Source organism: Pseudochaenichthys georgianus, chromosome 13 (genome assembly GCF_902827115.2).
Source record: "Pseudochaenichthys georgianus chromosome 13, fPseGeo1.2, whole genome shotgun sequence".
In the NCBI taxonomy this organism is placed as follows: Eukaryota; Metazoa; Chordata; class Actinopteri; order Perciformes; family Channichthyidae; genus Pseudochaenichthys; species Pseudochaenichthys georgianus.
In genome coordinates, this window is record NC_047515.1 from 25,797,063 (window position 1) to 25,819,195 (window position 22,133).

At 42.2% G+C, this 22,133-nt stretch overlaps 1 protein-coding gene across 1 annotated transcript in view; it reads right to left on the reverse strand.

Moving 5' to 3' along the window:
- The window catches only part of dscaml1 (Down syndrome cell adhesion molecule like 1), a 94,714-nt gene that overhangs the window by 63,984 nt on the left and 8,597 nt on the right, over positions 1-22,133 (reverse strand). Inside the window, exons 2-3 of the mRNA XM_034097756.2 lie at positions 21,260-21,580; positions 14,859-15,005 (exon numbers count right to left, since the gene is read on the reverse strand). Of these exons, the coding sequence (XP_033953647.1) occupies positions 14,859-15,005; positions 21,260-21,580 (468 nt within the window). The remainder of the gene's footprint in view (positions 1-14,858; positions 15,006-21,259; positions 21,581-22,133) is intronic.

The following is a 22,133-nucleotide window of genomic DNA, read 5'->3' on the forward strand; positions in this document are numbered from 1 at the left end:
AGAGTTCATCTACATCACTGCACTTCAGCCATCCATGCATCTAGGCAATTCTCTGTACCCAGTTCAGGATGAAGACAGACTGCAGGGTATTGCACCATGCACTAAGAAAAAAAGGCAGGGCACAGCATTGGGTGAGAAAGGAAGTAATGGATCGAAATGTCCTACTCTACAGAAAAAGATGAATAGATGATTCAATATCTGCGCAGGGGTAATTGAGGATTAAATAAGTGGGACAGGATTTCTGAAAGTCTTTTCCAAATAGGAACACAATCTGGCAAAATAAACCATGTTCCAAGACAGGTCCATTCTTTTTACCCCTAAACAAGTTCTTACAATCAAAAACTATTTGAAAAGGTGTTTTAATCCCTGCATGTGGAGCAATAAGAAAAATATGCATCACTGCAAACTATTGTGGACATGGAGCAACATAAACATCCCATTGGAGTTTCTGACCTACCGTCGCAAGTGTAACATGTATCACGCCTTCCAGCTTTAATTTTTTCCCACCATCTCTTGAGAAAAAAGTTTTACATTTTTATGTACTCAACTTTCTAGATAATTCTCTCCTGGACTTTTGCACACTGTTGTTTAAACAAGCAACGTACCCTCAGGAAACATGCAGAGAAAATACTCAGTTTGTCTGGCTGCTAGTATAAAACAATAACCCTCTAAAGACTTAAAAGATAGCTAATATACTTCCTCTATTTCAATATGTACTGCCAATGCTCTTAAGCTTGAGTGTGCTGCTATTGTGCCACCATTGACTGTTACTGGTAGGTTGGTCAATTGGTCCGGATCTGTGGTAGCTCACTCCTTGGCATGTCTGAAGCTATAGGGAGTTTTGTAAGTACTTCCATTATTGTAGATGTAGGACTTATATCTAAGGACATGAAGATAGATACACACAACTGTTTAATAAGTCAGCTTTAGATTACATTAAATGGGAACATGTTTAATAAAATGTAAGAATGAAAATATGAAGAAGTAGCTTCAGCTTGAGGCATTGGAAGCTAGAATTCCTACAGTAGTTTGTGCTGTCTCCTTAGCAACAGATGCTAACCTGATGCAGGCATTTCAGACTTTAGCAAAGCAGGGATCAGATTCAATTGTAATTCAAATTGAAAATGTTACAGATAGATAATATATGACTCAAAACAGCAAGCACGATGGGATATTCCAGCAATAGCTCACGACAGGAGTAAACGAGTGGGACAGGATTTCTGAATATCAGGCAGTTTGCTTTTCAGCCCAACTGTATACAGTTTTTCTCAGACGTGGAGGGATACTGACTTGTTGTGAATAGTAACTACAATTCTACCCGTGGTATACGCTCAGTATATCACGGCTAAGAACCAATCAGATTGCTTGATTTGACTTGTCCACTTTATAAAAGAGGGTATTCCGCAAGAGAGAACAATTACGGAGTTGAACCGCTCCTCCTTTGCGTCGAAAGGAGAGAGTTGAGGTGGTTCGGACACCTAGTAAGGATGCCACCTGGGCGCCTCCCTAGGGAGGTGTTCCAGGCACGTCCAGCTGGGAAGAGACCAAGGGGCAGACCTAGGACCAGGTGGAGGGATTATATCTCTTCGCTGGCCTGGGAGCGCCTTGGGATCCCCCAGTCAGAGCTGGTTGATGTGGCCAGGGAAAAGAAAGTGTGTGGCTCTCTGCTGGAACTGCTACCCCCGCGACCCGACCACGGATAAGTGGGAGAATATGGATGGATGGAGAACAATTACCCTCAAACTAAAGTGTTAGATAATGTAAGTTACACAAGCCTAACCTACTTTAAATGTGATTTAAGGTATCTGGTAGCATTAAAGGCATTCTGTTTACTGGACAACAATCTGTTTACGGTGGTTTAGATAAACTCAATGATAACCCCCTCTGATATTTTAATACACGGCATCAAATTTAATTCTGCCCCCATCCCCCACAAATGAACGAAATAAACTGTGGGCCCTCTACAATGCTTTTTTCTCCCAATAAACGTATAGGATCAATGCTTTTCTCAACTATGCCCTTTAGGATGATGTCAAATGAGTAAAAAATCAGATGACAAAGACTTAAGTGTGACAAAATGATAATTATATCCCTGCGAGTAGACAAACTAAAAGACACAGAGATCGCTGAATCCCACATTTTGGACATATTGGCATGTTGTACCTATTCCACTATGTCACATGCATAAACACTATAATCTATATGAATTGATGCATTTAGTTTAGAGATTAAACCTAAAATAAATCCTCTTATGCTCATGTATCCTTATCTGTCATTACTCAAACAACCTCACCTGGATGAAATATTAGCTCATTACTGTATGATGCTCTGCTATAACTCTGTGCTTTTCTGAAAATGTCAGAAAGAAGGGGGATGAGAGGAGGAGAAAGACTTGGAGGTAGGGGAGAGATGGAATAAATACCCGACTGTTTTCCCCTCAACAGAAATAAACAAGGCGTTCACTTGTCAGCCTGAAAGAGAAGGGCACACTGTTTATGCAGAGCAAAAGAGAGAGAGACCGCACACAGACACACAAATGTGCATAAAGGGGGACAGAAAAAATATTTGCGTGTATATTCTTGACACCTTGAGAAGCATTTTATATGTAGGCCTTCCTTTGTTTGGCTGTGTGGGCCTAAATTACAGTACAGCTACTTTAAAGCATTTTAAGCACAAATTCTACTACCTTAATCTCCAAAATGACAAAAAATCTATCATAAAAGGTAAACGTCAAGGCCACCGTCCATTTACTTGTTCTGTAGCTACATAAGAAATGTTTGGACTTGAAAACCTCGGCATGACAATGGATGCATTTTTTATGTATTACTTATGAGATGGCTGTTTGCTTCTCAGGACGAAAGAGAAAAAGTTTAGAGGGAGAAAGAGCACCTCAAAAATCAGTTCAGTCCCTATAGTTTGTGTTTTTCTCCCATTCTTTTTATTTTACAGCCTGCAATGTTGTATTCAGGGTACTTGAGTGTGCAAGCGACTGAAGCTATAACAATATATTTCATTTTTTGGAAAGGCTGCATACTGACATATATTGTGTTTTCAACTTGGCAGCAGAGATGTACAGTATGACAGAGGATGAATGAGCTGTAGTGCGAACACTCAACTGTCAATCTGTGGTCATACACAAGAGCTTTGTCCACACGAGTGGGTGGGGGAGAATATATCAAGGCTAGAACGACTTTCAACTGAAATGTATATGAGATTCAAATTACATTCTCTTTTTTCCTCTATACTTTCCTTTCCCGCACACCTCTCCCTCATCCTTTGTCTTCTGGGAGCCTTAGTCAGCTAAGCTCAGATGTAAAACGAATTGCTTATCTCTCTGTCTCTCTCTCTTTCTCTCTCACACACACACACAAAAACACACACACTGGAAAAACACAAACACACACACATTCTTAGCCATAGGGCAGTTGAATAGGTATAAAACTAAAACTGAAGAAATCCCGTATAGGGATTAGTTTGAATGATAAGGGCACAGTTCTACATTTTGAGAAGTATGCTTATTTGCTTTGAGTTGGGGGAATGATTGGCGCCTTTCTTTTATATGTCTGTAAAAATAAAGCTAGGTTAGCTTAGCTTAAAATCTGTCTAGGAGCACATATAAGGCTCACGTGTTAACCTGTTAAGCACTGAGCCTGTTTTTCAGGTCTCAGGCTCGAAAATGACATTCCCAGAACAAATGAGCATATCTTCCCTTCTAAAAGGGGAAAATTAATAATCTTTTTTCTCAAAGTAATGATACACCTGTGAGTTGGATGTAAAAAAAGTCAGAATCAATATAGATGTTTTTTATTTTAAAGAAAATTCAGATTGAACATAGTACAAAACTGTAGATTATGGTGTCCGTCCAAAAGTTCTTTTTTACTTATAGTGAAAACTACCCTTGGATGATGCTAAGGTAGACTAAAAGCTTTAGGAATCCAAAGTACAACATATAATAAGTACCCTGTATCAAGATTGATGCAAAACAAGTGATATTTGACCTTTTTAGAGAGGTTTAGCAAAATAAACACCTCTGAGGTGATTTGGGTGGAATTGGCCATTTTTACCATTTCTCTGGAACCCATTGGTCGATTTTGGTGATTGACATCTCTTTTTGACCGTTAGAGCCAATAGAATCGAAGGGGAATTTCCACATACACACACACTTTACCATTGAGAAATGAGAGCTATGCGCACACAGTTTTGCATGAGAGCGAACCGATCTCTCGCTCTGACATCTGGAAACGGAAAGCAGGTTTATTGCTTATGGATTATCAGAAATCATTTCAAAGTGACACAGACACATTGGATTAACCTATGGATTAACTTCAGCAGCGTTTTTATTGTTTTAATGACATTGAAGACCACTTTTGACCAGACAACGACAAAGGTGAGCCATTTTGCCGTTTTTAGCTACCTAGCGCCACATGTTTTGATGTCTGTTTTTGATAATATCTTCGCAAGTTCTTATCATGGAGTGATGATGCATGTACCGATCGATTCTGTGTCATCTCACGATGCGAATCGATGGGTTGGGCGTGCAGCTATGATAAGTAATAAGGGTGTTATGAGTGAGTTTCTGTGCAGTAATGTGTTAGCATTTTTTCGCTCGTGGCTAATTCATAGGCTCAGCGCTAGCTTTCTGGTTTTTTTTTTTTTTTAAAACAGAAAAAAAGATCAGTTAGCTGAGTCTCTTCCCGTTACATGGATATAAAACATTCATAGTTTATTGAATATTAAGATGCCCTCAGACGCTGTTTCCTGCAGATGACGCGTTTTCCCCCCAGGTATCGGGGGGGGGGGGGCGGTGCTTAACAGGTTAAAACAAAAGTGGTGGTTTTACAGGGGATAATGTGCCTGACTTTTGCTTTCCTAAAAGTCCTGGTGTCTTGAGTAGGCACCAATCGTAACGCCAGGTTAATGACTGCGAAGTCACTGGTAGTTGCTCATACTATGTCCGTTTTAACTAAAGCCTGATATAGCTTGCTGTAGTTCTCTGAGACACAGATCTCCGTTTTAAATCACACCATTTCATTTGCCGACATGTTCCTTTATTACCATTAACACTGACACTGTAGGGGTGTAGTCAATCACACCGGGTATTACAAGCAAATGAGTGAATCTTGATGAAACACTATTCCTAAAAAAAAAAAAAAGCCGGGCTATTCATGCAACTGTTAGTACAGGAAGTGAGTAAGAAAAGAGCCATTAGCTGAGAGAGGGTTGAATAAAAATAAGAGACGAGGGGGGTAAAATAAAACATGCAGGATTCTGTTCCTTACAAGACTTGAAACTCACATTGCTGTTTTCAAACAGTGTCTCCAGTGAGACAGAGTGAGAGGAACGAACAACAACATGGCATTGCCCTTGGCATTGCAAAACAATGGATATGCACATGAACAAATTCAGACTGCACTTTCAAAATACCAAGAGCTAAGGTACAGAAAGTGAGAGTGGAGCAGAGAAAATAAGTAGGTGAGGGAAGAATAAGAGAAGGGCAGGCACGCTGAAAATAGCAGAAATGGAAGAAAAATAATGATGCAAAACAAGAGGCGGTCAGGTGGGCCTGATAAGCGCTTGAGAGGAATAGATGTCAAGTCAAGCAGTAAGAGATCCCGACAAGGAGGAGGTAACAGAGAAAGCGGAAAGAGAGAGTTCACTTATGATGCCAGCAAACCAAGTAGGGGAACATGAAGGACACATCTGTCTGCTATCTACTTTAATCATTTTGTCGCAGTGGCTAAATAAAAACCTTAACAACACTATTTGCAAATTAACCTTTACATGTGTTATACTCCACTGGATGCTATGTGCTATTGACGTGTGTGTATGTGTTAGGAAATGTCCGTGTGTGTGTTAACACGCCGGCATATGTCTTGTGGGAGTCCTCAGGGCATCCCATAAAGCATAGAGATGCCATTTCTCACAAAGGAGGTCAGCAAGAGCCCTCTCTCTCACTCACTCTCTCTCACACACACACACACACACACACACACACACACACACACACACACACACACACACACACACACACACACACACACACACACACACACACACACACACACACACACACACACACACACACACACACACACACACACACACACACACACACACACACACACACACACACACACACACACACACACACACACACACACACACACACACACACACACACACACACAGGAGGGAAAGAGCAGGACAGGGAACAAGTAGAAACAACAGTACTGAAAAAGAGAAAAAGAACGCAAAGCAGGTAAACTGTGGCCATCTTTCACCTGTCTTCTGCCCACTCCTCTACCAAGTTATTCTACCTCTATCTCCCTGTCCTCTTTTCACTTTGAGGCTCTCTATCTTTCTTTCTCTCGCTGCCTCTGCCTGCGTCCATTGTGGGCTGCATGTCAGAGCTCCGCTGGCTGTCCTGTCTTTGATTAGCTGTGATCTATGAGCTCGATGAAAGAAAGGAATAAGGAAAAGTGAGTGAAAGCAGCAAAGATGTGCAGAAAGAGGTAAGAGGATGAGCTCTCCCAGCTGATGGATATGACTGTGGTCAAGTTAGGATCTGAGTGAGAGAGAGAGAGACTGATGCGTCACCCAGCACACATTTGCATCACTCACTCTGCTTTATTTGCTGCAGTTTTCATCCATTTTGTTCCTGGTTCCTCAATCCACCACCTTAGTTCTCCTTCTCCTCCCCTTCTGCCCCTCCTCGGCTGATCTCCCACCCACCCTTGCTCCTTCCAAGCATGTACATCTTTGGGTCACGGGTCATTAAGTCGGCTCCAGGGGATGTGTCGGAACAGGATATCTCTCATATTGCCCTGCCCCCACCGCGATACTAAAACACAAATACTCAAAATCACATGCACGTCCCTCACCAGACATGCACACACAGACACACAGACACACACACACACACACACACACACACACACACACACACGTTTGATTCACTTTTTTCGTGTTGTTTCTTCTTTACCTTATCTACTTGGTATGTTGGGCAAAATTGCAGAGTCGGATATTTGACTATAAAATGGTATGGACATGTTCAGTGACAACAGCAAAAGGGTATAATGTAGTAGAAATATTTTTGTAATAATCGTTGAAAATAAATAAGACTTTAAAATGGGTACCCTGTGGAGTTCTTGACCAATCGTATGCGTGTCCCTGTTTTGTTTGTATTGTGCACGAGCAAGCATGCGTTCGGCATTACTCACATTCTGCCGTGGGTTTCACGCTATTCTGTTGATTAACAGTTGGGGGTGGTAATGCGTGATGAAAGGTAATAAGGAAGAAGACCACAAGCTATTAAACATGCTGGTAAGTAATTCAGGGTTTAAAACATTTTTAAGAGATACACTGAGCAAATTTGCGAGGCCTCAACCTACACAAATACTGTGTATATATATATATGATCTGATTGTGTTCATTTTAAAGTAAAGCTTCAGGACATACCTATTTGATGTTTTGTGCTTGTGTCCGTTTAAACTGACAGAGCATTTTATCTTCAGTAAAGGTCACACAAATTCTCGCTTTAGCTCAGGCACATGTGGCAAACACTGTCGGACTCGTTCAGATGCCTGCTTGCAAATGTATACACAACGTGCGTAACATGCGCACACACACACAAACACTGTCAATGCAATGTGGTGTCGGTGGGATAATTAAAATAAGACATTGACTGTATTCTTCATTATGTGTGTCATCTTCACTTACTGTGCTTTCTTATTGACACCACCCAACCCCCAACTCCTGACACACACACACACACACACACACACACACACACACACACACACACACACACGCACACACGCACACACACATTCTCACCCCATCCTAAAAGTCACATGCATTTTTAAGTCAAGTCATGATCCCTAGTGATTGCCTCAAGTATAGATTTGATTGTCTGAACCCCCATCATGTATTTCCCCCTAATTAGGTTCTTAAAGTTGAGGCACCCTCGCTGTTTGAGGAAGAGGGTGTTGGCGAGCAGATCACGGTGGGTGATGAGTAATGCTCTGACGTCGGTTCTGCATTTGGCAAAATATCTGACAGCAATTCTGTCGGCTGGCATGTACTTACACTATTATTATAAAGAACATATGCAGGAAGTGATGAAGTGATGAAGCACATATGTATTCAGTCAGAACGATGCAGACGCACTGCAGCGCCGCAAACACTTTAAGCTTGTGCACAAACTGCAAAGACTATACGGCATAAAATAAAAGCATATCGGTCGGCAGGTCAAAAACAAACACACATATTCACATGCATGTATCCGCACACACCTTGGCTGAGTGTGGTTAATGAATAACTAACTTGCAGAGAGGAAAGGGAGCCATCTTCTCTGAGTAAGTCCAAATGAATTTGCCGAAGCGCTATGCAAATGTTCCCTGGGCTAACGAGACTGCCTGCATGATTGGAGTGCCATTGAAATTCTCCTCGTGCACTCTCTCACTTCCTACCTCCCTCCCTCCTTCAATCTCCCCCTCCATCTCTCCCGCCATTTCAATCTCTAAACAGAACATCCATGTTCCTCTGCGTGTACAGTGTCTGTCTGTCTCTCTGCGAATTTAGCTCTCAGTGTATCTTAAAAGCTACAAATCAACATTTCCCTTCTAAAACCCTCATATCATGTCAACCACCCAAATACTCACTGCGGCCCTATCAGTGCCTGGACAGCAGTGAATGCCCCTGTGTGTTACTTTGTGTGTTACGTCTCACTAACGTACACACAAACACACACACAGAGAGTCCGCTCAAAACAGAGCGCGCTCAGAGTCGCTCTGCACCTGTTCTCTCTGTAAAACATCCAAACACGAGTGCTGAATAAATAACCAAACCTAACACAAATAACTGCCAGGTTCACACACACACACACCACAGCCTGTAAACACACATCAATAAGTAAACACCACCTATTTCCCCTTAACAACTGCCCCCTGCCTTACTTCCCCCTACCCCTCACACTAGACAAAAACTGCTAACATCCCAAAGACAAATACACATAGATGTGCACTATATGTCTAATGGTTAATGGTCAGAGCAGGGATACGACAAAAAAAAGTCTAACAGAGAAAGAGAGGGCAGGTGGGGGGGGGGGGATTAAGCACTTGTCAGATGCATCTTTAATGGCAGGACACAGCGTCTTTAGAGCCCCTCGTCCTCCCTAGGGTGCTGGGGACAACAAGAAAGACACACTCACCTCTCTCTTTGTCCATCTGCCTCTCATACATCCTCATATACCTACCGTCTCATTCCATCATCCCTCCTTCCTATGCCCATTTTGCCATCTGCATAATTTAGCATGTCATGCTTTTGTGCCACTCTGTCCTTATTTTTCTGCCTATTCTGCCATTTTTTGTGCCTATCTGTTGTTCACTTTCAGGTTAGATGGAGTGGAAGGAAAACACGATGCTTTGTCACTTCATCTCCTAATAAGTGCCTCTAGAAAGGAAGCGTGAGAGACAGAGATAAAGTGAAGAGAAGAGTCGATAGACAGAAGGGTGGAGAGAGTACAGGGCCTCTGCAGAGTGGCCACAAAATGGAGACTGGGACAGAAGCTGCAGCAGCTGTGGTGACGCTACACTTCACAGAGAGAGAGAGGCAGTGTGTGTGAAGAGAAGGGGATTAAACAACCTCAATCAATGAATGCAAAAACACAGACATCACAATTTTCTACACCCTATACTCTCCCTCTCTTTCCCACTGTATCGACCAATCAATGATTCAATTAGTAGATAATCAATCAATAAATCAATATTTCTCCCGTGGTACTCATTCTGAAGCATCTGCATGTAATAGCCAAGAAGTGTGGAAGTATAATTGTACCATGTCAGACATATTGTTTGAATCTACAGACACTTTTGAACAAGTTATGATTCAATATATTTGTAAAATGCTTTATATCTTTTTTTCTTAAAATAGAAACAACTTTTTTTCAAGCAGCAGATTGTTTAAAAATCTAATGCTAAAGCAGGACAATAAAGTCCAATAATCCTTAGGCTGATTTAATTCTGTAGTAGCTGTCAATGTTATCTTTAGCATTTAATGAAGCTAATTAGGAGTCACTAGTTTATTATATTCAAAGATATATTTGATGTAATTTCCATAAACATTAAAGGTGGGGTAGGTAATTCACTTCAGAAACACTTTTTGTTATATTCCATGGAATGCTCTTAACATCCCGATAGCAATGAATACATTAATGCTTTGACAATAAATACATACAAAAAATGTCATCTGTGGAAGCCGTGGCGCTGTAAAAAGCACGACCAATTATTTTAGCCGGCCCGGCTAAAATAACTGGAAGACCTACCTGCCTGTCAGCCTTCCATCTCGTGCACGAACTAATCTCGTGCCCTCATAGAGAGGCGAAGTCCCGCCCATCTACTTCCGACCCATGGGACCTTATTTCGGAAAGATTATGTATTGAAGGCAACGGGGAGAGAAAGATTATCTTTCGATCCCGTTTGAATTGTACCACGAATTACACACATGATGTTTGTCAATCTTAAAAAATAATTTCCACGTCAAAAAAGTCACAGTTTGTCTTAAAATTGTTGAAATATAAGACTATGAAAAATACGCAACTAGAAAGACTACAAATCCCAGAATCCCGGTCCCGACTAACTCCCCTTTTGTGTATGTACAGTTCTCAACATGCCCAGACTTGTAGTGATTTTCATCTCTTTTAATACTTTTCGCCTCATTCTGAAAGAAAGAAGTGAAATGTGCCAACGTGACGGCCGTCTTGGTGTGTGGTGCGAGACGGGAGATGTAGTTCATTGAGCGGTTTCACACACAAAAAAGTGTTACTTCACAGTTGTACGACACATTTTTATTCTTTTGATTTACAAAATTATCTTTTAAATTGACAAACATCATATGTGTAATTTGTGGTACAATTCAAACAGGATCGAAAGATAATCTTTCTCTCGCCATTGACTTCAATACATACTTTTTCCGAAATAAAGTCCCATGGAGATCCCCCGGAAAGAGAGGGACTTCGCCACTCTATTGGTCATGTGCGCGTTCGTGTGTGTTGGAGGAGGGGCTCTGTGAGGAAGTTTGAAGGAAGGGGCAGATTTTTTTTTCGGCTGCGTAGTTTCAAATTCTAGCGCACTCGAGCTGGTTTCTCCATTCTTACCTACCCTACCTTTAAGGTTTGCTTCTGAAGAAATGTAGTTCAAAAAGCTATATCCAACTAAGTGTACAGTATTGGTCCAATTTCTCCTCCCATAAGAGAACTGAGCTCTGAATGTTTCTATTACATTGTTGTTGTTCATGTGCATTTGGATAACATCAGTATTGTATGAGGATAACATCAGTATGTCTTGAAGACCAACAGAGTAATATTTGCTTGTGTGTATATTGGCTCTGATATATGAGGCTGACACCAATACTTATATTTGAGTTTGGAAGTATGTATCTGCTAATAGTCATCAAGGTTGTTTGTTATGATTATGTAATGGTAAGATTCTGCCTAAATGTCTTAGGGCATATATTTAGCATGTCTGTAATTTGATCTCCTTTATACATATTCATTGACATATACACACATATTGATTTATCTGCAATAAGAGGATATTTGCCAAAGGTTGGCCCAGTTAATGTTTTGCTTTGCTCTTGTTATTAATAAACAGGCCCATCTATAAACCAGAAAGAGTGATAGATGGAAGGGAAAGTGTTTAAATCACCGCATTTGGAGAGAAAAAATATAAATTCTCCTGACAGTGATGACATGTATATCTAGGCTACCTTTCACTAAAGTGTACACGTGTGTGCGTGTGTGCGTGTGTGTGTGTGTGTGTGTGTGTGTGTGTGTGTGTGTGTGTGTGTGTGTGTGTGTGTGTGTGTGTGTGTGTGTGTGTGTGTGTGTGTGTGTGTGTGTGTGTGTGTGTGTGTGTGTGTGTGTGTGTGTGTGTGTGTGTGTGTGTGTTAGAGAGAGAGCTGCGCCTGTGGTGATGCACTAATAAAAATCAGGCAGCGATGCATCCTCACACCTTCCTCATTCCGCCCGCCGGTTCGCATCCGTTACCATGGTGACCAGATAAAACTCACACTGTTTTAAGCTCCAACTGGAGGAGGAGATGGATACTGACAAAGTGACACACAGACACACAGACACACACACACACACACACAAACAAACACACAGATGAAGTTCCTTCATACACACACATCCGTCAACAGAGCATCCTCTTTCAGTTCCCTAAATGACAAGCAAACAAATGCTAATTTTCTAACCAACAGCAACACCGGCAAACCTTCAATTAGAGCAAGAGACATGGCTAGATAGAGAGATAGCGGGGGGGTATGACAGGGGAGTAAAAACCAGGAAAGCCAGTCTGCACACAAAGCCCTCCCCTGTTTGACTGTCTGCCTATCTTTCTATCTATCCGTCTACTCCCCCCCGCATTGCTGCGTGAACGGGCCTCAACGCAAACAGATTTGGCTGTCAAATACTGACACGACACCCAGGCAGGGTCGTCTCGCAGTGAGGCCAGCTGTCAGCAAACACCCTCCTGCCTCTTCATCAAAGCCCATTCAAACTCAGCTTTATTGACCAACACAGCCGTCTGTGTGACATGTGTCATCCTGTCAAGCCAATACCTTGGCATACACTGTCCCTAATAAATGGCAAACCACTAGAGCATCTCGAGTGCTATCGAAAGAGAGAAAGCTGTACATGCCATCAGGAGCTGATAGATGGAGTCGATGGATGGATGGACGAGGTGTGTGTTGGAGTGTAGTGGGGTGAGAGGAGCGCACACATGCACTGTGTGTGTGTGTGTGTGTGTGTGTGTGTGTGTGTGTGTGTGTGTGTGTGTGTGTGTGTGTGTGTGTGTGTGTGTGTGTGCATGCACGCACGCGCGTGTGTGTGTGTGTGTGTGTGTGTGTGTGTGTGTGTGTGTGTGTGTGTGTGTGTGTGTGTGTGTGTGTGTGTGTGTGTGTGTGTGTGTGTGGTCATGATGCTGAAACAGGCCACCAGTCTGTACCAGGGAGGGAAAGAGATGAGATGAGAGGAGGCTTCAAGCCAAAGATGGACGGGAAGAAGAAGAGGAGCACTGTGTTACTAATAAGACCTATTCATCAGCCCTGGTGAGAGAGATAGAGAGGGGGGGGGTGGAAGATACAAAACAAAAAACCTCTGAAATCTTTTTTTTTCTTTTATTTAAATGAGAGTTCAGTTTTTTTACAGCAGGATGATATTTCTATAAGAAATGGAATAATGATTATTTTTTCGATTAATTCATCAAACACCAGAGAATAATTCAAATGTATGGAGACAAATAAATGTTTTGCATAAAATTATTGATCACGACATTCTTTAATATATATAAATATAACATATGTTCATGGAGCGTTTTTCTGTATATTACATTTTTTTCAAGCATACGGATGACTTGTCCTGATCAGCTTAGTCACAAGCTGGTTATGTGAGTGTGTGTGTGTGTGTGTGTGTGTGTGTGTGTGTGTGTGTGTGTGTGTGTGTGTGTGTGTGTGTGTGTGTGTTCACACACATGCTCTTACTTGTTCATATGTGCATGTTTTACCATCAAACTGACTGGCCTGCTCTCAGCACTATCACACTGAGGGATCCGTGACAAGAGAGAGGGAATCCAACAGCAAGCTCTATCGATCCAGACTGGAAACCCCCCTCAGGCCACACACACACACACACACACACACACACACACACACACACACACACACACACACACACACACACACACACACACACACACACACACACACACACACACACACACACACACACACACACACACACACACACACACACACACACACACACACACACACACACACACACACACACACACACACTACAGCTGTGCTGGATCAATGAGTGCTCCCGTGTGAAGGACAGAGCCATACCAAGTGGCGCACACACACACACCTCTATTCACACACTATTGAGAGGGATGAAAGGGGTTCTCGGTATCAGAGAGTGAGATAAGGGGCAGAGGGAGCAATACGTATCATCTGACCTAAACAGTCTCATCTGACACCCTGCAATTTGCAAATGCTCCACGGAGCAAATGTTAACACTGCAACGCACAACCCTACACACACACACACACACACACACACACACACACACACACACACACACACACACACACACACACACACACACACACACACACACACACACACACACACACACACACACACACACACACACACACACACACACACACACACACACACACACACACGATGCACACATAGACACGACCTAGAGCAGCATGTAAAAGGTTCAGTTTCAAACTAATGTTATCATTCCTTATTACACATTGAATGATTTGAATAGAGGATCAGACAAAGCAGAGAGAACAGCTTCAGACAAGGCAGACCCCTAGAGGTGTGGCTGCTCTCTTTTGGGTGACTGTGATGAGCAGCTAAACAGATCCATCACTCATCAAATTAGATCTCTCACACACACACACACACACACACACACACACACACACACACACACACACACACACACACACACACACACACACACACACACACACACACACACACACACACACACACACACACACACACACACACACACACACACACACACACACACACACACACACACACACACACACACAAGACTGCTAATGTCTGATTTATCTCTGCAACACAGCTATGAGACACTGCCTGAGTGAGGGTCCAGAGCTCTGCCAAGCAAAAGCCATATAATCAGACTTATATAACTCAGGTGGTCACACGCATTGAGTTTGCTGTGAAATTTCAGCGAGACTAACTATTTGGGGCCTGGTGTGTTTTTGTTGAAACTAATGACTGCCATTGGCTGAATTTCCTACCTGGGACGATGGAGACGGTGTCTTTCTCCCAGGACACCACGCTGACGTACTCCTGGACTGCTGAGGGGATGAGGCACTTGAACACGGCGACATTGCCCCGCATGGAGCGCTCGTCGGCCACTCGCACTGTGTAGGGCTCCCTGAACACTGAGGTGTGGATAAAAGAACAGAAGTTAGTCGAGGTGAGAGTATGTCACAGTAAGGGAGAACAAGGTTTTAACTGTTGACAAGATTGTAAGAGTTAAAACTGTTTTAGTGTATGTTTCTGATTAAATGGGGCTCCAAGTAATTTGGAGAATAGTTAAAAATGTCCATCACAATTTCCAAGAGCACAAGATTATGTATCAACTTGCTTGCATTGTCAGATCTACAGTCTAAAACCCAAATGTTTTCAATTGCTAATGATATAAAACACCAGAATTCATTGAATGTACACATTTGTAAAGCTGGAACCAGCACATGTTCAGAATGTTATGCCTTAAGGAAAACAAATCAATGGAAGATGGTGTTGATGTTACTTTGCAACCTTACATTTCGGCAAAAATTAATGGTAGCAATGACTTTTTCCCAATTCAATCAATTGACCAAAGCATAAGGTGACATCTTTCCCAAATGTCTTGGATGTGTCTTAAAGACGCTGAGAACAGCAAAACATTTAGTTTAATAAATACATAAATAAATAATCCATTATAAATCATTGTTTTGAATTATTCCATTCATTCATTATTGTCCTGTAAATTACTAGATTGATACATCAACCAATTGTTATACTGTAAAAGCCTCTTTAATTTTCACACTGTACAACTGACATCCTCTTGTCCCGTTTAACCCTTAGTAAAAGCCGGGGCAGGTCTTGTAAACAAACTTGCCTGGTGTCCTCTTCAACCCCATTAAGCAAGCATCTCCCTCCCTCGCCCCAGATTCTAAGTCACACTATGATTATAAGGAAGGTTGACACAGAGCTGCTTTGAAGGGGATACACAGTGAGTGGCCCTTGGCCTTTTAAAGTACAACGCCACAGATGCTATGCGACGGCGAGGAGTGGAGGGTTGCTCATGGCCGATGGTCCTGTCACATGCAGGCGCAAGGCATCAAAAACACACACCCTGCACATGGCATGCAGAGCACTAGACTGTGAGTCTGTGTCAGTGTACAGAAAGGATGGTGGTGATTAAGACAGGCTTAATGATGAAAACAGTAGCCTGTAGCTAACCAAAGTTAACTACAGTTAACTACGTCACATTAAGATAAGGGAGAAAAGCAAAATGCTGAATCAGAGCATACATTTTCATTAAATAAATTAAGTAAAGTGAAATTAAATAATTGATTATTTGAGTTACCAGGAGAGACGGGTAGTTCAAGGGCATGCTAGCTTGACTCAATGAACACGGGCCTGTGAATTTGTATTAAGGGGCATTGCCACATTGTTGTCACTTTAACAAAAAACAGGCTACATGACATGAGAAGGATGAAAGAAAAATTACAGAAATCAGATGGGGTATCAGAATGGCTGATGTTGGGGAGTGTTTCTGGCATCACAATCTAACACTGCTATTCAACCATGCTTCCGTTGGAAATGAGGACAGTAATGGTTTAACAATGTAAAACACACACACACACACACACACACACACACACACACACACACCCCCAACACAGGGAGTTGCCCCGCCCTCCCGTGTTTTCGCTCTCTCCCCCAGCTCTCCAGTGATATAATTAACGCCTAGCCCGAAGGCCAGTTTCCTTGGTCATTAATAATGCTTTATGCCAGCCGCCACTGTCACTGGAACCCAGTGGAACCAAAGCCGATGTCCTTGCCCAAATGGTGGGGAGTCTTTCACCTTAGGTCCTAGGTTTAATTTCCCAAGTCTTTCTCTGATTCCATCCATTGCTTTTACACTGTTCTACTTTTTCCTAATTGGCTGAACCTTGGACCCTTTATTTATTCTTTGCCGACTCATGACGGGCTATGAGTACACTGGAGTAAAGCAGGGACTATTCTTTTAGCAGCATTTAAAATGTAACCTTGCATTATATACTATGTGTAACAATGCCAAACATAAATGAGGGTTATACCATTGGATTCTGGGTCTTGAGAACACCAATTGTGGTGTTACTGATGATACTTTGTGCCTCAACTAAATGAATGGTTGAAGTAAGTTGTCCTCTGGAGAGCATATCACTTCTCACTATGGCCACCTCACACTCAGGACACTAATGTGAGCTGAAATCTCATTTGTAAACAAGTCAAAGCTAAAGCACAAATAATTCCAAACAAGTCCTCATTTCAATTATTCATTCAAACAGCCCCTGCTTCTCATTGATGTGATCTACCTACAGATCAATATCCAGGATCGACTGAGTAGCTCCAGCTATTGTGGCCCAGACAATTCTTTCAATCATTTATTTACTCTCTGATTGACCCTGCTGCCTCTTGTCAATATCTGGGCAAATCCCAAATGCCCACTGTGCCTCTCATAGAGTGTTTAAAACCAGTCCGACAGCTAGTAAAGGATTGTTGCAATGATGACAGAAAGCACATGCTAATTTAGTGAGGTTCAAATCCAGTCAAGGTCACTTCAGGTTTGTTCTTCCTGTGCTTTGACCCCGGCTTTTTCTACACTTGTTAACCTCTAATAAAAGTGTTGTCCGACCACACTTCTCCTAATTCAAACCAGCCAAATAAGCCCTAGATGGCAACCAGCTCCAATAAGAGGCAAATGTTCTGATAGCATTTTCATTTAACACACGTTCCTCCTCCAAGATATGAAAGACAGAGAGGATAGAAAAACATTACATATTCATTATCTTCAGCCTTGTGACAGGATGTAAATGCTAGCCCAACTGATTTGTGTGTAAATTGCACTCCCCCTCATCGCATGCGCAGCAGAATCATTAGGATGTTACTGATGCCTGACTATATGCAGCCTGGTTGCCTAGGAACGAGCTAAAACACGGGTCTGGTGCACTGGGCGCACTGGGAAGCAAGTCTTGTATCACTGTCGCTTCAATAATTAACGACGGGGAAACCAAATACTGCATTTACTTATTCATAAAGCGAGCAGCAAAAACACAGAGAAGGCGAAAGAGAAAAATAATGACATACAAGGGGAATAAAAGGATGCTGGTTTCATTATTAAATGGATAGCATAAGAAAAGCAGACCTTGTGTGTCAGGTTCAGGGACCCTTCTTATAGTATTAGTAAGGAAATGTCAGCCAGAGATACGATGAGGAGGGCAGATGGAGGAGAGCGATCTAAACACCTGCTGTCTTGGCCCGGGCCTACATTGGTTTGGGTGTCATGCTGGGAACAAAGGGGAGCTGAGGTGAGCTCATTGAACAAGTGTCCTCAATTTTCTTTTATTAACTTTGAGTAAAGAGGACTTGGGTGCACAGGGCTTTGAAATCCTCAGACTCTTATAGCACTTCTGACATAATGTGTATCCCTAAAGATGGATGTGAAGAAATGCATTTGGAAAAGATGCTCAGATGTGAAAGGTGATGGGATCCTTTAAATAGAGAAAGGCCTTATATATTCTGCTGAATGTTTTACAAACACACAGAGAGCTGTAAGGCTTACAATCCAATTCACAAAAATGGCCTAATACAGATTTTTTTGTCAATGTGAAATTGATTTTTCACCACCTTTTTTTCCTTGAAAATACTCAGATTATCCTTCTGAAGGGAGAATAGTTGAGGATGATGTGTAAACTTTGACAGTTTCAAAACTGGTAGGAGTCACAACCTCCACAGATCATTACAGTCACATAAAGATAAAACTAACAACACGTTTATTTTTTAAGAAATTATTCCTCGTATGTATTTAACAATAATATTTGAAACATCAATATTTGTAGTGGTTTAAAAATCTAAAAGAAAAATAGATAAAATCTGCTAACACGCTGGTACGGTATGAGAATGAGTCCGGTTCAAAGACCATGATCGGGATGCCCATACAAATTGTATAATATTAATATCATATAAAATAACATTATGTCCTAAATTCATTTATTAATCAAAATGTGTGAGCTGTCTATCAAAACTTTAAAAATACAGATTAGCCCAAATGACACAGCCAAAAGAAAAAAGAGTACGGGAAAACAAGGAGACCACATAGTGATTTTCATAAATGCAGAGATTTCCAGACAGGTGCTAGTGCTATTATTGGCCCACAATCAGCATGCATGGGAAAGGGTGAGAAAGAGGGGGAGGGATGGAGAGAGATTTGAAGATGTGAAGAGAAGGAAGGACGAGACGGATGGCAAGGAGGAGTGGGGGTGGGGCAGATTTTTTGGGGGGGTGTCACACTGTGAGCTGTCAGCTGCCATCATTCTCCTGCGCCACCTGAGACAGGGAATGCCACACCCTGGCGCTCACGCCTCTGTCGCCCATGGCAACTGCAGTGTTGTGTATGTGTGTGAGCATGCACGTGAGCATGTGTGTGTTGCGTAGGACTCTGGAGGTAATGAGGTGCACACACATGCACGTGAGCCCTGGTTATGGAGCTGTAGAGTTGTGATTGCGTCAGCATTTAATTGATTAATTGTTGTAATTATTTGGGCAGGAAGGTCATCCCAACACCGAGGCTGGATAGAAGGTCACTCTCACGCTGGAGGGACTGTCCTCCTCTAGGGACCACACAGGCTATATGGGTGTGTGTGTGTAGAGAGAGAATGTGCGTGTGCGTGTGTCTGTGTTTGTGTGGTGAGGGAGACAATCCGGCAGCATTTTGGAGAATTTCTTTTTCTCGTATCCATGTGTGGGGTAGGGAACTGCTGACTGTCTCTTCATGCAGGATTGATCAACACAGTCAAAATGTCTGCCTGGCTATTACCATGACCTAAAAATCCACTTTTTTTTCTTGGTTCTGTTCACATCTTTCCATATCTGTAGCTGACTCTCCAAAAATCCTTCCTGCCAACACCCTGACAAAGAGCTGGCAACTAAACACCAAGAGCCAGCTTGACGAAAATGGCTGTGTGTGTGTGCATTTGTGTGCCTGTGTGTGCATGTGTGTGTGTGTGCGTGCGTGTAGTTAGGGGACTTCCAGTCCATGGACAGATGGAGAGACTGGGAGACAGGAGGCTTGCTGGCATGGGCTACACACAGGCTGGTGTGCATGTAAGTGTGTGAGTCTGAGTGGGTGCGTGCACGTGCATATGCGTGTGACCAAACATGCATGCTCGTCTGTTGTATACACGTGTATGCCGTGTGTACCACATTAGGTCATATGCATGTGTTCATAATGTTTATGTGTGTGCGTGATAAGTGTGAGAAGCAGCAGCAACATCTTCCCTCAGTGTGTTCAGCGCCTCTCTCCAGCTTTGACCTTGGCAGGGAGTGCGGACAGGTCAACAAACCAACTGTCTTTGTAGCTGCGTGTCTTCTAGTGGATCTTTAATACAAAGGGTCAAGATGCCGCACTTTGAGAAACTTCCCCCCCACTGAGAGAAGTTGTTGGTTGAAGATGCTAACATGACTGCCGTTAAGGTGACCATATTTTCAAATGCCGGACAGTAACTAGGTAATGCTGTCATGACGATTTCAATGACACAACATGTGCATCAAAGTAAAGTGCTCTATTATTATCTACTATTATAATAATTTAGCAAAGTGATGTATTTGGGAATTGCCAAAAAGATAACCTATAGCTTCTCTTGAAGGGGTCCGGGTTATTTCAGATTGAGCTTGAGAATTAAACTTTTTAACAGAAAGACTGTGTTACAAACTGGAGCTGTGTGGTTTAAAAGATGTGGGCTTTTATTTTACCAGGTAGGGATGATTTAATAAAAGACAATATTCAATTGCATTATGGGATTTGTGCTATCCACCACTTTAAAAGCATGATTGAGACAAGGGAATAATAATCAGGATATCTGAGCTGCAGATGTTTCTTATTTTGATTTGTCTCTTGTGAGTCACCCTTTTTAATGAAAGTCCAAACTAAATTATATCGCAGCATGTGTCCAGCAGGAGCCACCAGCACGGCATAAATTATTGACAATTTTGTCGGATATTGATTGAAAAATGTAGATTCTGATCCAACTAAAGATAGTGATTTAGAAGGGTATACTAACATGTAACCCTTAATAGTGTTAGCAAGTGAGATGTAGAGGCTACTGAGCTACAGAAGGTTAGCATAGAGCTGTGCCAAACTATTGTTGCACCTTGCTCTGGTTAATTTCCAGGCTGAAAGGGCCAATTTCCAGTTCCAGTACACTTTGACAGAGAGTTCCCAGTTCTGTCTTTGCAGTTTGAGGGAAGTTATACTTGATTCAAGAGACATCCAAAAGCTTAATTAGGGAAATGTCACAGTTCAAAATACCTTTAGAAAGCATGTGCAGACATCAACTATTTTGCGTCATTGGCTTAGTTTGCATCTATTGTTTTCAACCCTCACCTGCTTTGATGTGGATGCTTGGGCTACGAATCTTGCCGGCTTGGTTCTCAGCAGTGCAGAAATACTCGTTGTCATGGATAATGCTGTTATATGCGGAGGGGGAGAATGGGTAGAGCTGGAGGGTGCCGTTGGCGTGCACGTGGCGGATATGGGGCACGTCGTAAATGTCGTCTCCGGCAGCCAGGTACCAGCGCAGGACAGCATGGGGGGCGCCGCCCGCAGGGCAGGGCAGGGACACCCCCACCGAGCTGGAGAAGGTCACCCGCTGCAGGGAGGCGTTCACAAAGTACAGCCGCGTAGAGACAACATCCTCACTGTTGACTGATGGGATGAGAGAAAGCGAGACAGTCAGTTAGTTGGTGTAAGACATACAGGCAACATTCACATATGAGACTATGTCCTTAAAATGATTACGGAGTACAATAACACAAAACCCATAACTATTTTAGTACAAAAAGAATCAAAGTACATATAGCACTCAACCAGCCATATTTACAAGGATGAAACATCACAATGTAGGTATACAAATGTTAACAGTCACAATTTCAGTAATTATTTACTTAAACGAGTGCTTTGCAGATGTATGATACAACAATGTTGAGTATTTATTTTCTACATGTATGTTAAACTGGCTGACTAGTAAGGTAAGTGTTAAGGTAAGTTGTAAGGTATGGGATCAGGAAATCAGCCAACTAACTCAATGACAAAAAGTTTTTAACAATACAAATGATGACTTTATAACAGTACAGTACATTTTACACCAAATATGCTGAACTCCCCTCTAAATAAAAAGCATTTCATCAAAATTGGTACTTTACTTTGTCAGTAAATGTAAGATTGTTTAATAAAACATCTGGAAAGCAACCGACAATTT